The sequence below is a fragment of the Coffea arabica genome, chromosome 7e (genome assembly GCF_036785885.1).
Source record: "Coffea arabica cultivar ET-39 chromosome 7e, Coffea Arabica ET-39 HiFi, whole genome shotgun sequence".
NCBI lineage: Eukaryota > Viridiplantae > Streptophyta > Magnoliopsida > Gentianales > Rubiaceae > Coffea > Coffea arabica.
The window spans coordinates 4,872,676-4,887,065 of NC_092323.1; the positions used below are offsets into that span (position 1 = coordinate 4,872,676).

The 14,390-nt window shown below is 37.8% G+C and overlaps 2 protein-coding genes across 2 annotated transcripts; both read left to right on the forward strand.

Annotated features, from left to right (window-relative positions):
* The first annotated feature begins 904 nt into the window (after nucleotides 1-904).
* LOC113701442 (pentatricopeptide repeat-containing protein At2g01390-like) lies at nucleotides 905-4,070 on the forward strand. Its single transcript, XM_027222101.2, has 2 exons — nucleotides 905-2,369; nucleotides 2,974-4,070. The coding sequence occupies exons 1-2, from the start codon at nucleotides 1,598-1,600 to the stop codon at nucleotides 3,975-3,977; spliced, it is 1,776 nt and encodes a 591-aa protein (XP_027077902.1). The 5' UTR covers nucleotides 905-1,597; the 3' UTR covers nucleotides 3,978-4,070.
* A 5,094-nt stretch (nucleotides 4,071-9,164) lies between these two features.
* On the forward strand, nucleotides 9,165-11,513 carry LOC113701334 (calcium uniporter protein 2, mitochondrial-like). The gene is made up of 2 exons (XM_027221934.2): nucleotides 9,165-10,037; nucleotides 10,787-11,513. Exons 1-2 carry the CDS (start codon nucleotides 9,468-9,470, stop codon nucleotides 11,297-11,299), a joined length of 1,083 nt encoding a protein of 360 aa, XP_027077735.1. The 5' UTR covers nucleotides 9,165-9,467; the 3' UTR covers nucleotides 11,300-11,513.
* The last annotated feature ends 2,877 nt before the right edge of the window (nucleotides 11,514-14,390 follow it).

The window sequence follows — 14,390 nt, forward strand, 5'->3', positions numbered from 1 at the left end:
TAGATATACATAGGATTTTTAGTAACCTGCATAATTTTTTGATATTTAATATTTTTTTTCAATACACACACTTTTGACAAAGTTAATAAATAAGTAAGTTAATAAATAAGCGGATAAATATAAAGAAGGATGGAAAATTATAAACATAGAAATAGTGTCGAAATTATAATTATTTCACATAAATAACACTTATTATATGTTAATACAAAGTAGTATTATTAATTTATATATATTAGATGCATGCTAAACATATATGATTTTCATTGATCTGCATTAATACAAAACACCATAATCGATTTATATATATGGATATATATTCAATGAGTATTAGATCGATTGATTTGTAAGTAAATGTTCTTGGAAAAGATAATACTTGCATTAATCTTTTGGCAATTAATAAGATTATAAAATTTAAAGATAACACAATTTTGGAGAGCCGGTTTTGTCATTGATATCAAGAATTAATAATGTTTCATTGAATAGCATATATGAATAAATACTTATTTGATGATGAAGTAATTTATTTATCGATTAATCAATATCATAGTAAAAGCCAACAAATAAATAATGTAATACATAAAAGTTATACTGTTGTGTATATATTAGGTGGATATAGAATTTTTATTGATTTGCATAATTTTTTGAAAATTAATATCTTTCTTAGTATATAAAAGAGCAAAAGAAATTATATTTTGAAAAAGGAAAGATTAATACAAAGTTAAAGAAAGAAATTATATATGCTGAAGGAAGTTAATTAATAAAATTCATAAATTAGTATCTGTAATTTTTGTGAATAGAGCCCGACAAAGATTGGAGCAACGAACGATGCACAGGAAACAAAACGATCAGATAACAGTTGGAGCGGCAAATTTTTGTCAATAGTGCCAGATAACAATTGCAGGAACGAAAGATGAACAGCAAACAAAAGCCTCGGATAACAATTGAACCAACAAAGGATGGGCAGCAAACAAAAGGACAAAATTGAACACAAAATTACAAAGAAACCAAGAGAAGGGCAGAATTGGAAGAAGAAAACAAAAGCAGAAATGAGCAAAAAAGCCGCAGCAGCCAAAACGGCTGTAGGGGAGCTGCGAAAGGACCAAAAAGGACAAAATGAGCCGTGAAACCACAGCAAAACCGGCACAATCAACTATTCATCAGGCTTCGCGGCTTTAAGTAGTTTAGATAAATCTCCTGTAGGTTAGCTTAATACACGAGACTTTTCTGTATTGCACCCTCGTATACTTGTGCCTTCGTTAGCTCCGGACCTGGAGGAGTGTGGGCTTGCACAGGCTTAATGATTGTACAGGTCCACTATATTTAATTAGTCGAGGGATCAAATAAAGAATTGAAGCAGCTTCAGTTGAGATAAATGTGAACATGGACAGCACTCCATGATATGTGAGAAATCCGAAGAAAACCAGAAGGGAGAAAAAAGAAGAAGAAAGCTAAAATTTGGCACCGCCATTGCTTAATCTGTTTATTTTCCAACGAACTTTCTTCTTGGTGGAAAAGATTTTACGTAGCAACACACAGAGTAGTTGATCCTGCAGCTGCTGCCTAGCTGTGTCATATTTTCCAATGAAAAATTTGATCTATGTTTACTTCACATGGCAGCAGTAGATTTCTTAGAAAGTTCCAGTGCTTCGTCGTTGTACGCCTTGATAGGCCTAATGGTGGGTATTGCAAGATTACCACCGATTGTATGTATTCCTCTCCAAAACACGAACACCCGGAACCTGTTCGACAAAACTCCCCAAAGACGAAGAAATCTTCCAGATTAATTAATAAACGAGATGCAGAGCCTAAAACATATATGAGGGACACCATCACCAAAATATCCAATATATTGCGGTATTCAACATGGGATTCGGCTAAAGACCAGCTAGAGGGGCTTGCTATAAAGTGGGATTCTTTCACTGTTAATCAAGCTCTCAAGACCCATCCACCAATGGAGAAGACTTGGTTGTTTTTCAATTGGGCCGCCGGGCTAAAAGGGTTTAAGCACGATCGTTTTACTTATACGACTATGCTGGACATTTTCGGGGAAGCCGGGAGGCTGTCATCAATGAAGTATGTATTTCAGCAAATGCAGGAAAAGGGAATAAAGATTGATGTAGTTACTTATACCTCTCTTTTACATTGGCTGTCTAATGATGGGGACGTCGATGGGGCAATTAACTTGTGGCTGGAGATGAGAGCAAAAGGATGTCATCCAACAGTGGTGTCCTACACTGCATATATGAAGATCTTGTTTGATCACAACAGAGTTAAGGAAGGCGTCGAGGTATACAAGGAGATGCTTCAAGCTGGTTGTAAGCCCAACTGTCACACATATACGGTTCTGATGGAACATCTTGCCAATGCTGGTGGGAGTTAAACTTCTGAACGTCTTTCAAACTTTTTGCTTTTGCTGTATTTGTGTTTTTGTACCACTTTTCTTATTTCTTCGTTTTTAATTCTGTTTTATTCCTTATTGTCGTGCTCAGATTGGTGAATTTTACATATGGGTTCCTGTACTGTTACATTACATTTAAGTCTGGGAACTGCATTTTACTTTTTTTTACAGTTTTGCCTTAGCTTTTCTTTGGGGCTTAGCTTTAGAGATTGTAGTTTAATTTCCATTAGAATGACCGTACTTAATAACTAGCCATTGTTAGAGTGACATGCTGGGAACCTTGTGCAGTGAGCTGAATATTAACCCGTTCCTTTTCTTAGGAATGGTTAGCCTATATGGCCCTTTGCCATGAATTTAATTTCGTTTTTATCTTTCCTACTATATTTCCGTTTTCTTTAAATAAAGCTACTTATTCTTAGTTTTCATTTATTTCACTGAACATCAAAACACATAATGCTCATTTCCCTTCATCTTAGCTACAATTGACTGCACAATAATGCTGTAGATTTGCTAACTGTACTGGGCTGTGGATGGACTTTATATTCATGCTGTAAAGTTTTCTTAATTGACTTCAGGGAGATTCAAAGAAGTTATGGAGATCTTTAGCAACATGCAGAAAGCAGGGGTACCACCTGACAAAGCTACTTGCAATATTTTGGTTCGAAAATGTTGCAGTGCAAAAAACATAGAGACAATGCAGCAAATCCTCCAGTACATGAGAGAAAAGGCTCTTGTCCTTCGTATTGGTGTTTATCGTGAAGCTCTTGAAACTTTGATGGCTGCTGGAGAGAATGATATGCTCCTTAAACAAGTTAATAACCATTTATCTGTGGAAAACATTGAAAATGTAGAGAACAATAAATTTGTAGGTTTCACTGGGGACAATATATCTTCTCTGGATAGAGCACTTGTTTTGCACTTATCAAGCAAGCAAAATCTTGTAGCTATTGACTGCTTGCTAGCTGACTTGAGAGGCAAGAGTATCAAATTGGACTCTGGAGTAATTTCCTTGATTATAGAAGTAAATTGCTCTCATTGCAGACAGGTTGGAGCTTTGACAGCATTAGAATACAGTGTAGAACTAGACATAGAAGTTGAAAGAACTGCATATCTAGTTTTATTAGGTTTACTTATTAGAACAAATTCCCTTGCAAATGTTGTGGATGTTGTTTATGTAATGGCTAGAACAGGAGTATCCCTTGGTACTCACCTAAGTGCTCTGGTTATATATCGTCTTGGCTGCGCCAGAGAGCTTGGTTGTGCTGTAAAAGTATTTGGTTTATTGCCTGATGAACAAAGAAGTACTACTACATATACTGCACTAATTGCTGCCTACTTCTCCGCTGGTGATGTTGACAAGGGGCTGAAAGCCTTTGAAACCATGAAAAGGCTGCAAATTAATGTTGCACTGGGGACATACCGTGTGCTCATAACTGGCCTTGAAAAAAGTGGCCAAGTTCACAAGTTGGACACTTATAGGAAGGAGAAGAAAATCCTGCAGGGCAGAAGCTGTCCCCAAGACGTTTCAAGTGAGGAAATGATATGTAACCTTCTATTTGCTGGTGATTTTCTAGTTTGACATGGAGGAAAACCAAATAGATGGTCTGAATGTTACGACTTTAATGGAGCATTGAGTTTATCTATTTCCAGCCGTCGAGCATTTTTCGTGTGATTCATGTTGCAATTGCCAATCGTAATAGATTGGCACTAGTTTTGAATACAGATTGATCAAGTCATTGTGCTTGCGATGCATATAGTTTCTGGATGATTTGTTTTTACTCTGATAAAGTAATTCATGGATCGTGACTCTTGCAAACGCATCATAACAGGTCGAACAAATCAAAGAATTACTGCCAAATAGCTGGCAGCACAAACAATTATTGCTGATAGAATGGGTTGCTCATACATCCATTTTTGGTTGGAAAGGTGTATGATGACTTGTTCAATACTACGTAAGTGCTAACTGCTTAATCATGTGATGCTTCTCCAACTCCAAGTTATGGGTATGGTAGCGTGGGATTAAAACCTGGTTCGTATCTGAGGTGTTCTTCTTATGTCCAAGTGCTCATCTCTGCATTTTTTTTTTCCCGAAACGGTAGGAATTTTATATCATCACAAAACTATACAGTTTTGGAGCAAGGGCTCCTATCTTTACAAGAGTGCGTTTAGCACTATGGGGTGGAGTAGTTCCGCTCCATGTCACAAAAGTTCAAAAGAGCAATTTTGCTCAAGCTGTAGCACAGGCTATCAGTATTCTACTTCAACCTAACAAAAGAGCACATTCGAAACCATAAGGTCATTTTCTGGATGTCCTCCATTATAGCAGCTCATCTCTGCATTTGCTGTGGTGTTCTTTGTTAAATTCTTGGATTAGTAGGATTCAGAATGCATTGATTGATGTTGAGCAGATGCCAAGACAAGAATAGGAACGTCTTCTGCGTATTCATGCTCGTCTGGTCTGACATGATTGCTTGCAAGGTTGTAGCTATAGCAGTATTAAATTTTGATATTGTGAATTGCTTCCGTCAAAGCAGAATGGTATTCTTTTTTATGGAATAATCAGTGTGACTGACAAGAGAAATGACTGCTTTAGGCATAATTATGTAGAGCCTCTTGTTTGGAGATATTTTAGAATTCAGTTATTATTTCGAAGAATTCATTCCCTTCTAGGAACTTTTGCCGTCCGGTTGATAGATAACCTTGTAACTCGCTAGATTGCTGTTGTATGGACACTAGTAGGCTAAGGTTCTTTAGAGATTGCAAATTCGATTCACTTGTTCCATGATCTCAGATGCTGTTGGTTGCGAGCAGATCAGCAGCCTCACGATGTGGGCTTTATATATTTATCTTGAAAAAGAAAGGGCATATGCTGAATTCGGCTTATCCGTTGTATAAAAAACTTGCTCATGATCCATATTTTCCTACTTCACTTGACTATAGTTTGTGTGATGCTGAGATCTTCTGGAAGAATTAGTCTTCGAAAATGGCAAAGACCACGGTTTTAACAGCTCTGCTTAGAAAATGGCAAGATTTTTCAGGTGGTGGCCACGCGACGCCTTTCAAGCTCCCTGATCATAATCTACCGAACTATAAACGCTGCAGACTGCTCAAGTGCGGCATCTCATGTACTACTGTCAACCATCCACTGATAATCTAGTAGATGGGAAAAAGAATTGACTACTGTCATTCAATCTCATCCCGATCACTCAAATTTTCTTTACTTCTTTTTTCGCCTGATAATCGCTCAAATTCTCTTTCTGTGATCCTCATCATATTTTGTTATCCACCGTCTCTCACGTATCTTTCTTGTATACATTCATAACCTACCGGTGCTTCTTCTTTCCCTTTTTCTTTTTGTCGGGTTTAACTTTTTTTTTTTTTTTTTGTCGGGTTTATGCTGATTTACGCCTTTAGCTGTTGACCCTTCTGATCAGAAAATCCCCGCTTTCCTTTGATTGACCGGACCCAGATGTCATTTTCAAGAGATGAAAGGGGTGATTTAATTGCAGCATTTTTTCTTTAATAGAGTTTTAATTGTTGAAAAGACTAAATAAAAGGGGTAATGTCGTTCGCGCCAAATATACATTCAAGAAGTAAGTTGGTTGCGCGTGATGTCACCTCTAAGCTGACAACAACTACAAGGGCGCATTCTTACGCTATGAAGTATGGACAAAATCATCTCATTCAGCATAAATTCACAAAGTACAGGAAAAGAAACTGAATGATGAATGCACTTGCGATTATCTTGTGGGATGAAGTCAACAGAAGTGTTTTATCGATTTTTCTCCTCTCTTTGGAAGGCGGCCATTTCAAATAGACTAGTATTTCCATGATTTGAACAACTTGGCCGATTCGCAAAAGTTGCACAACTTTGATTTTGACGGATCAAAGAGAAGCATCCAATCCTCTTAAATTATTACTCCTCAACAAAGAGAAAGGCTGAAATTCTTCTCATTTACATTTTCTGGCCTAGGAACTCGATTCTTCGAGTTTCACTCTTGCCTAAAATACGTTGAAATTATCCAAATTCTGATCATGCAAGTTATTAATGCAGAACCCTATGCCTCAATGATTGAATGCATAGCATTTGCAGTCTTTACTCTTTTTTTTTTTTTTCTTTCTTTTCTTATCTTAGGCGGAATACTAGGTGATTTACTGAGAATGTCAATTGAATATCAAATTCCTAGTAAATTAGAGGCGATGAACAAGAAAGAGCCACACATAGTAGTTCCATGTGTCTGCAATAGAGATGTTAAAATGGATGACTTTGATGGATTTTGAGGGGTCATAATTGGGCAATGCGGACGATTGAGTCAACTCGTTTATACCCATTTAATAAAGGATTATGATATACCTAATTACTCATTTATGACTCGCTTGAAATTCTACTTATATATATTTTTATTTTTATTTTTTTTGCTTGTTGTTTGATAAGAAATGACAACATTTTATTATGACTAGATTGGTTAACATAGAATTCTACTCGCCAACAATTTTATCCAATATAGTATGCTCTAGTCGCTACACACATTAAAAATTTGTAGAAAAAAGAAAAATATAACTCTAAACTTGCAAACCCATAGGAATTCAAAATGTATTCCAAATTGAAAAGGAAGAAGATAACTCTATCTCATAATTACATTTATTAAGCAAATTAGAAAGCAAACAAAAGAATGATGATGAATAGAGTTGTTTGGTGGCTTTTAATGTTGGATATTATGACAGTTATATATGTTAAAATAATAAAATGTTATGTGTAGGGTTTCACTAACAAATGTTAATTTGAAAAAGAGTACACCTGCAAAAAAAAAAGATTGAAAAGCAAGATATTTGTAAGCAATAGAAACAAATATGGAATTTCAAAAATCAAGGACATATAGGATTTTGTCCACTCACAATAAATCGGACATTGCCAAACAAATATGAAAATTTTAAAATCAAGGGAGCGGGCATCTTTTACGTTATCACTAAAAATAGTCCCAAAAGTATTATCACTATCCTGCTTGTGACAAACAACTCTTTCAAGTTTTTAAAACTCAACTTTTACATCTTTTCCTATTTTAACAACTCAAGTCTTTTCTTTCTTTTGAAATCCTATTTTATTATAAGGAGTGATCTCGAAGAAGGGGATGGCGGGAGGAAACAGGGAGCCTTCTATTGTTGTCCTGTGGCGTACCAGCCTATTACTACTCCTTGGTGGAAATGATGTTGGCAGGGTTCGAACTTTGACCAACATTCTAGGGAAGAACTTCAAGCTCGAACCCATCCTAAACTTAGGGAAAAAATGTAAATGTCTGGATATTAGATTATTTGGGATAATTTTGTGAAAAATTACTATAACACTTTTTGGATATGATGTATGTTAGATAAAAAAAAATGGTTAAGAAAATGTGTTGATAATGTAAGCAAATAATCTCTGACCAATAAGCCAATTTAGTGAATATGGTACGTGTCTTTTTTTTTTTTTTTTTCTTTCTTTTGTTTGTTATAAACTCACAAAGCAGCGTAATGGTGCTAATGGATACCAACGCACCCTGCCCACCCTAAACTTGGGTCGTGATATTTGAACCCACCAGCGTGTATTGGAGTATGTTTCTCGAATAATACGTCTCTTCAAACCCCATTCGCATTCAATACTAATAAAGAATTTAGCATTGGTTAGGATTAGACAACTGGTCTAATTGAGGTTTAACGTCCGGCTTAAAATGCGTTGGTCTGCGTATGAATGCCAGGCTGCTAACAGATGATCATCAACTCACAGCACATTTCTACGCACGCGGCAAGTTTTTTACTAACTTCTTCTCTCTCTCATGTCTCAACAAACCCATAGACAAATTCCAATCCAGATCCAATACGAGAAAAGAAGCTCCACCACACCAGGGGATAATAATATGCGGCGACACGGGACAATCTCCATTCACGATTCAACAATTAACTCCACGTCTTTAGATATGTGGCGACGCGATTGCGTTAACCCTACTCAATCACCTTTTTTTTTAAATGTTGGATTATTTATTATTTTTTATTTATTTACACCATCAACACATTCTCTAATTGTCTATTTTTTATTTTACATATATCGCATTAAAAAAAATAAATTTTATATGTATTATCAGCGTATATATTATCACAGTTAGATGGATGACATACATAAATAAATTTTAAATTTTAAATTCAAATTTTATACATATGTCGTATATCTAATGGTGACAGTACATGCACTGACAATATATATAATATTAATCCTTAAAAAAAATACTACATCATTCTTTACAAAAAAAAATTATCTAAAATAATCTACCATCCAACGCAACATCTACTAAGTACCACTCGACAACGTCATCTGAAACTCTTGAAACGCCCTGCAGCTCTCCTCTTTCCTTTTATTTTTCGTATAGGCCATCCATCCAGCCACGTCACACGGAGCTTTCTCTCAGGGACTTTATCCTCTGCATCTCCCATACATGTGTTAGGTTGACCAACGCCCTCCTTCAGCCCTCTATTCCTGCCACGCGAGTTATACATGGCCAAAAGTGTTGACCAGTCAGCTCTGCTGACCGTAGTCCACATCAGGAGCGGGCCACTCCTTGATTAATTTTCGTTATAATCGGACGGCGCCGGACCCGTAACCATTTACCAGCCACGTGTGCGGTGATTCCTAGCATATTACCTGTGCCTCAGAAGATATACGAACCCCGTGACTCAGGCTGTAATTTCTTCCCAACGTAAATGCTGTATAATCCCCCTCCTTCTCACGAGTCGCTCCCCAATTATTTCTCTCTTTCAATTAAATTAATTGCGCGTGTATTTTACTTTCTCTGAAGAACATATCCCAAATTCGTCAGCATATTCCATTCCATTGCGACCAACCCAATTTCTCGCGATAATTTTATTATTCTCATGGTTAAAAGTTCATTGCTTTAGTGGATCCGTCGTCCCCACCAGAGCGACCTATAAATAGGAATTTCGAGCCAACTCGGTTCTCCATTGTTGAAGCAAACCATAGCAGTCCTCTCCGTACTTTCGCGCAATAAGATCCTTACTGTATTATTATAACCGTTATTTATCAATGGCGTTAAAGAAAACCCTGGCTCAGCGTCTATTCAGTATTTACAGAATAACCAATCCATCTCTAGCGAGTTGCCGGATTACTTCATCAACGACGGCGGCGCTTAATAAGGCCTTGGGCCCACGGAGCCCCGACAAAATCGCTCCGGATCCTGGAGATGACGGGACTTTCCGGAGGTTCTTCCACCGCCTACCGATGGGGATCTCGCCGGGGCTCCGGTCGCTGCCGACCGGGGAGGGATTGATAGAGAAGTTGAGGGGAATGGACATCGCCAGAGATAGAATAAGGCTCGACGGACTGAGGCCGCCGCAGCCGCAGCAGCAGGAGGAGGAGGAGCAGGGGAAGATAACGGTGGAGGACGCGAGGAAGCTGCTAAGACTGTCGCAGCTGGAAACGGTGAAGGCGAGGCTGACGCAGATTGAGAAGAACTGCATCTCGCAGGAGGAATTTCTGGAGATCTGCGAGGACGGGTGTTGGGGTAGTGAACAGGCCAAACAGTTCGCAAAGATGCTCGATGAATCCGGCACGGTTATCGTGCTAGGAAATGTCGTGTTTCTCAGACCTCAACAGGTTGGTTTCCCTTCCTAGTACTTTGTTACTGTCCGATGTAATTCCAACAATGTTTATGCATATTTGATATTTGTGGTTAGTAAAAGGTTTTACGCATTTGACGAAACATGGCCGTCCAGTGGTGTGGCAAACAGATTAAGCAATTTCTGTTGTTTTTCTACTGTTTGATTCAATTTTTTTCTTGTTGAGGACTACCGAAATCTGATGAGTGTTTTTTTCATCATGTGGGGGTTTTTCTCCATGTTTTCTTGGACAGGAAAGTGAAACAATGTTACGCTCGGGTCTCTAAAACCAGATGGTGACACATTTGTTTGGGAACAATGGATCACTACTGTTCCCTGTGGAACTCTTTCTTATAATTCCCGAAGAGAAAATACTCTCTTCAATTCCTCCCCTCACCTCAAACCCCTTATTAAAAAAAAAAATAAAAATTCAGAGAAACATGGTATTTAATAGTACTCTTGCGAATTTGATCTTGGGGAAATATTTCACGTATTTCAGTATTGGGTGAGGTTCGGACAAGGAGAGAATTATAGACAAGGAAGAGTGCCAGTATTCTTGGGGGCAGGGGGTTTCTGGCTGGACTAAAATAATAATTGACCTCTTTTTTATTTTTTTCCCCCTGGGACCTTGGGAGCAATCTGGGAAGAAATAGATGATGATTTAATAATTCCATGCTTCATCTAGAAATGGATGAGGTGGAGGCATCTTTTTACACAAATGTTTTTTGTACAATTTTTTGGTTACAGGTTGTGAAAGCCATCCAGGGCCTAATGCCTGCATCTGTATCAGTACCAGAACCCCACCCGACCGATCCAAGATTGAAGGAGGAACTGGAAGCAATGGAGGAGCAGAAGGCAGCCATTGACCAAAAGGCAGACCTGATGGTCCGTAGGGAGCTCTGGCTTGGGCTCGCCTACATGGTCCTCCAAACAGCTGCCTTCATGAGATTGACGTTCTGGGAACTTTCCTGGGACGTAATGGAGCCTATTTGCTTCTACGTCACATCCATTTACTGCATGGCTGGGTATGCCTTCTTCCTAAGGACATCCAAAGAGCCTTCCTTCGAAGGTTTCTTTCAGAGCCGATTTAGTTCCAAGCAGAAGCGATTAATGAAGCTTAACAATTTTGACCTAGAAAAGTATAATGAGCTCCGAAAAGGTTTCTGTCCTCGGTCATCGCAGCCGGCAGCCCCGCCGAATCCCATCTCATTGACTTCATGGACCAATAACGACGCCGAGAAGATGAGAGTTCCAACATAGGCATGAAGCAAAAATGTAAAAAAAAAAAACTACTATTTTTTTGGGGGCTAGGACTACTGTATAGGTTGCAACCTTTCTTTCTATTGCCTTTCTTGTTTACCATCACCTAGTTATATTTTCTGTAACGGCCATTGTAAGAGCGAGCGAAGAAGAGGTGTAGGCTAAGAAAACAAATTCTTTAATATCCAATCAACAGAAAAAAGTTTTTGTTGTTTCCTTGTTGGCAAGCAGAATTAATCGAGACAGCAGCTGCGAATTGATTTCTAGTTTCCGTGTCCCGAATAATTAATTTGTAGTTGCCCTAATCCACTGCTTGCCTTTATAGTAGCCATTGCAAATTAGTGGCATCAATCAACTAAAACCAAAAAAATCAATCAATTAGAATCCGACGCTGATAAAGGACAAAGGTCGGCCCGATGGCCTTGTATTAATAGTGTTGCACATCATCATCTCGATTGAATCTGGTGTTTCATCAAGTCGAGGCAAATTTACAAATGGCATCAAACAGGTTAACAATTTGTGGCCATAAGAAAAGATAATTCGGGATGTAAAAAAGAAAGGGAAAATGATAGACGTACAACTTGTACAGATATTTTGTTACAAATGGCCTGCACATACTAGGTCATATTATAGTGCCCCCGCCCGAAATACATCTGTCGGTAGTTTTAGGCCTTGTTTGGATCAGTCTTAAATCCTTGGAGCATGGAAGTAAAATAATTAACTCTTGCAGAATCTTTTTCTTTGAAAAATATTAAGTGGGACTCCACCTATACCCCACCTGAAGACTTCTCATTTGAATTCGGGGCTCAAGTTAAGCAAGCACAAATTTAAACCTTTTTGTTGTCGAGCAAGAAAAGCGTGGAATTTCAAAAGTGAAAAGAGATATCTATAATAATTTCTATTATTATGTTAGTGAAAAGAGATTTTTTAAACATTATGTATCTTGAGTAGAACAAAATATTGGAGTTGATTAACGGTTTAAGAAACAAATAGATAAATTAAGAAAAAAATGATATTAGAAGATAAAGTGTAAAATGTACTATATCTTAAGAGTAAATCTTATATACACTGACTGACAGTGTATACACTATCATCGTTAGATTCATGACATGTGTGCAAAAGTTGAATTTCAAATTGAAATTTTGCATAGTTGTCATTCATCCAATGCTAAAAGTGTATACACTGTCAGTGTAGAAAAGACTAATCTATATCTTAAGGGAATTTAGTGCAATTAATCATTCGGGCTATCAATTATGCCTTTTTGACATTTTCGTCGTGCAATGTTAGAGTTGATTAACAATTGAGGAGGTAAAGTCTTCAGAAGACAATGGCTTAGTTCGATGTTGTTGTTTAAGAAGGAATTCAAATGCTCGTGTGGGCTAAATAAATGAATGAAAAGAAAGGGCCTCGTAGCATCATGGATATTAATGCATGGGATCGAATGAGCAGCTGCTTGGGGGGTTTTCCTTTGAGCTTCCAACTGTGTATTTTAAATGTGTCTAAATACCAAAGCGGTTTGGACTGCCAGGGGAAAGTGCTACTGGTACAGGCGGATCCAGGGACACACGTCCTGGACCTCGAAGGAATTTCCAACATTTACCCAAGAAAAAGTCAGCATGCTCAAACTTGGGCGGCTGACCGCATGACCCTATTATATACTAAATGGTATGCTACATGATCTGTTCACACAAAAAGAAAAAGAAATGAAGAAAGGAAAAGAAAAAGCCTTCAAGTTCCCATTCTTTTTCTTTCATCTTCTCACGAAGCCACAAGAATTTCACAAATAAACCTAATCCCCGAACAATCCTCAAAAGCCGGCACCTTGTGAGGACGTCCAGGGGACTTATCTACCAAACCCCCCCAACCCCCAAGAGCGATGTGGGATAGAAACCCCACAGGAACAGCTTGTAGGGCGGCTGCTGCTAAGTGTTAAAGAACCCCCACCAACTCCAGAAGCCCCCTGTAATGTTTTTTTCTTTCATCTTCTTATGAAGCCACAAGAATTTCGCAAATAAATCTAATCCCCGAACAATCCTCAAAAGCGATTATGAATGTAGAATTATATACAAGTACTATTGAGTTGATGTCCGTCTTCTATGAACCTCGTCAGACGCAATTGGCAAGATGATCTTATTACTTATCGGATGAGATAAGAGGATCTTCAGGGCCATTTATGGCTTTTTAGTGCTTGGAAGGGGCGCTTTGATCAAGGGGGCTTGGTTTGCCTTGCCCCTGTTTAATAAACCAAACTAAACTAAATATTACTGCCATTTAATCTTCTGTTATGGCCAAAAAGTTTTTTTTTTATTTATTTTAATAGAAGTTTGGTACTGCTAACTTGCAAAATGGAAAAAATTTTCGAATATCCAGAAACCGCCGACGCCGCCCAGACAGATGTCCCCATTCTGGAGAATCGTAAAAGCACGCATATCCAATCTTAAGTTATAGCCAAAATTATAGTTCTTGTCGTCTCTACAAATTATAACATTCTGTCGTTTCGAGCTATATTCATCTCAAGTTTTTAGCGTCGTTTACCATACGATTGAAACTAGTAAGGTGATTAAAAAGAAAAAAGAAAGGACATTTGTTTATCCAACGCCTTCTTGCCAAGTATGCAGCCCTAATCAGTGAAGTAAGCAATTTTTTTTTTCTTTTGAATTAAGTGAAGTAAGCATTTATGTATGGCAGGTAAGGTTTAATTAATGTATGGCTCTTATCTGATATTAGCTGTATGGATAGCGTTGAGCTTGAGAAAGAGAGCCCGATGTATAGAAAAAGGCTTGCATGATTCGCTGGGGAATATTAATAATGTGACTCAATATGACAAAATGCTCCGTGATAAACAGCCACAATCCAGGGTTGTTCCATTCCTGTTAATGCTCTTGTCAAAATGGATCAATTTTCTGAATTTTTTAAAAAAACATTTTATTGCTCTATAGGTCATAGGACAAAACTGCTAGTATATATGAAAGTGTGGATCAGGGTGCTTACGAATTCTTCTGTGAATGAATTCATTATTCTTATCTTTGGCAGCAGTTGCTTAGCTAATTATGCTCATCTTGAAACCATATCCATTCCGGACTTCTTTTTT

What these genes read in the sequence shown, in the direction of transcription:
- LOC113701334 (XM_027221934.2), top strand. Translation starts at nt 9,468, where the DNA reads ATGGCGTTAAAGAAAACCCTGGCTCAGCGTCTATTCAGTATTTACAGA. An exon ending in TGTTTCTCAGACCTCAACAG is followed by an intron (nt 10,038 to 10,786) that starts GTTGGTTTCCCT and finishes TTTTGGTTACAG; the next exon opens with GTTGTGAAAGCCATCCAGGG.
- LOC113701442 (XM_027222101.2), top strand. Translation starts at nt 1,598, where the DNA reads ATGTTTACTTCACATGGCAGCAGTAGATTTCTTAGAAAGTTCCAGTGC. An exon ending in GGAACATCTTGCCAATGCTG is followed by an intron (nt 2,370 to 2,973) that starts GTGGGAGTTAAA and finishes AATTGACTTCAG; the next exon opens with GGAGATTCAAAGAAGTTATG.